This window comes from Mus pahari, chromosome 12, assembly GCF_900095145.1.
Source record: "Mus pahari chromosome 12, PAHARI_EIJ_v1.1, whole genome shotgun sequence".
Lineage (NCBI taxonomy): Eukaryota > Metazoa > Chordata > Mammalia > Rodentia > Muridae > Mus > Mus pahari.
The window spans coordinates 50,421,558-50,424,362 of NC_034601.1; the positions used below are offsets into that span (position 1 = coordinate 50,421,558).

At 41.6% G+C, this 2,805-nt stretch overlaps 1 protein-coding gene across 2 annotated transcripts in view; it reads right to left on the minus strand.

Moving 5' to 3' along the window:
• Positions 1-729: 729 nt before the first annotated feature.
• The window catches only part of Tmem45a (transmembrane protein 45A), a 72,210-nt gene continuing 70,134 nt past the window's right edge, over positions 730-2,805 (minus strand). The window contains exon 6 of one of the 2 annotated variants that reach the window (XM_021209874.1): positions 730-1,244. In XM_021209874.1, the coding sequence (XP_021065533.1) occupies positions 1,151-1,244 (94 nt within the window). In that variant the 3' untranslated portion in view covers positions 730-1,150. The remainder of the gene's footprint in view (positions 1,245-2,805) is intronic. The other variant, XM_029544701.1, reaches the window with a different exon arrangement.

The window sequence follows — 2,805 nt, forward strand, 5'->3', positions numbered from 1 at the left end:
TAGCCTCTGGGCTTACTAGAGTTCCGGAATGCCAGAGAGCCTTCTGGATTCCATTGTCTGTGGTTCAGCTCTTCTATATTTAGGTTATCCCTATGGATTCCTGTGTCCTTTGCTTTTTTTGTTATAGCAGAGACTGTCTTTCTTGTGTAACACTATATTAATTTAGTTCTCTTCTTGCTTCCATTTGAGACTCATAGGATGTGATAGAAAGAAAAGGTCCATATGCCTATTAAGTCAATTTGACCCATTTACTTTAGAGTGAAGAACCACCTTTTGGCCTTTTAACTAAGGTCAAGTGCAGGGAGAAAGATGAGCTAATTATGAGAAACATGGAGAGTGGTTAACGGTAGGGCCAGAGTTATATGCATGATTTTTTTTTTTTACACATGTCTGGGAGTTTCTTGGCCCACAGGGCACAAAGGCTCTGACTTTTTACCCTAGGATTGCAGAAAGGCTTGTTATTTAATCCTTTACCTCATTAGCAGAGCAAATGGCACAGTGGCCATGCTAGGTTATGTTAGTACCACAATTCCTCTCGCCATCTTTGAAGCTATGTGTCTCAACATCATTCCTCTTTGAAAGCTCAGAAGAAGACTTCTGCTCCACCTTTTGCACTAGGCTCTCCAGAGAGAAATGCTTCATAGACACAGGTTTTTGCACATGCAGATTTTTCTGAATCATGTGAGGGTGCGGTATACTTTACTAAGGAAAAATAATGAGGATTTGAGGTTTCTGCACCAAGGTGCATGCATTCATTTATTTTCCATTGTGGCAACAAGATAGACAAATGCAAGTCAACACTTAATGTATTACAGTGATGGCAAGTCCACAAATCTTGAAGGTATCCACCCGGAAAATAAAATATATAATTTTAATAAATGGACACAAAACTAAACTTTGGAAAACAACTATGTTTGCTCTTGAATTACATGGCATGCACAGTGTGAAAAGTGAATTTATCACCCATGGTTCATTCAGAGATGAAAGTAAGATATTTAAAGTCCAACACGTTAACAAAACTGGAAGTACAAATAGCATGGAGTCAGCCTCAGACAAGTGCTCTTGGGACAAAAGGTCAAGAAACAAAGCCATGAATAAAGGCAACGCAAAGTGAGAAGGCTCATCAAGAAAGACTAGATGCCCATCAAGATCACACTTCTTCTTCTGATTCTTGCTCACGGTCAGTATGCTTCAGGAGTCCAACTTCTGAGGTGCAGCCCTTCCTCAGTCTAGACTTGACTAACCTAGGAAAGAAGATCATCTCTGGTTACAAGATATCAAGAGTCAAAACTTTAGAGAAATATGAATCTAAACTGTATCAAACTATAGATTGTCCCCACAATGAGCATGAACAGAGGCAATCAAAAAAGGGAAATGATTTCAACTTGGCTTTGAGATACCTGGAAATGAGTATTGGCTACACCGAGGACTAAGGAAAGAGGAGAGATGTGTCTGTAAAATGTGTTATGAGATTGCTTAGTTATGCACCAGAAGACAACTGATCATTTGTAAAAAACAAGCAGGAGAGTCTATTGACTGTGACAAATGTAAATGAGTCTGACTCTAGCAGAACATCTACATCAAACTACCTGAGGATTGCAAAGAGGCATTATTTCCTGTAAGGAAATACATGACCTGGTCTTGGGATGAAAGCCCAGCTGAATACGCATGTCAAGTCTGGCCTGTGCTTCTTTTTATGTAAGCTTCCTTCAGCCTCTTTAAATTCTGACTTTCACTTTCTCTCTTTCTTTGGCCGATGAAGTTCTGGCTTATTCTATCTATACATGCTGTCATTGTCTGATGAAGTTCCAGTTTATTCTATCTATGCATGCTGTCATTGTCTGATGAAGTTCCGGCTTATTCTATTTATACATGCTGTCATTCCCTGTGCTCTGGATCCCACACAAAAGCTTCACAAGAGCTTCATCAACTTCATCTCATTTTCTGGCCTAACCCTAACCAGAGTCAGGAGTGATTCTAACCTAGAACATTGACTCATTTGACACATCACTGACATTTGGAACAATCTGACAGGAGGTCGGTCACATCACTAGTCTGTGAATAGAGGCTACCTATTCTTCAGCCACCAACTAACCCTAGCATCCCCAATAAAAAAACAACTGAACAGATTCAATAATGTCTCTTGACTCAACAGCCAAGAAAAACTGCTCAGTTATTTGCCTTGATTTTTGACTACTAATTTTGTTCATATGTCCTGAATAGTTCAAGCCACTACCTTTGTGAGGGGCTGATGCTCTGTAACAGGTTAAAGGCTGGAGAGCATTTATGTCATCTTTTAAAAGCCCATATATTCTTTCCACATAGAACAACACCAATCTACATAAGATGAAAGAGATTAATCAATTGTGTTCATTTCCGAAGGCTGCTTACTGGGAATGAAATGTTAATAAAGCTCCAGTAACTCCCACTGCTTCCTGTTCTTTCTCTCTGGGTTATACCTGCTTTTGCTGTAAGCAAGTGCAGACACATTTAGACCTTTATTGAGTTCTAGGCATCTGTGGCTCATGTGCAGCAATGGTTCTGTGAGGCACTGTGAGAGGTGGGGTGATTAAAAGGAACTGCAGCCTGGCATGGTGGCACCTGCCTTTAACCCCTGCCATGGAGGAGGCAGAGGAAGAGAGGCAGAGAGGCGGAGAGGCGGAGAGGCAGAGGCAGAGGCAGAGGCAAAGGCAGAGGCAGAGGCAGAGGCAGAGGCAGAGGCAGAGGCAGAGGCAGAGGCAGAGGAGGCAGAGGCAGAGGCAGAGGCAGAGGCAGATCCCTAGAACAATCCAGGATAACTTGACT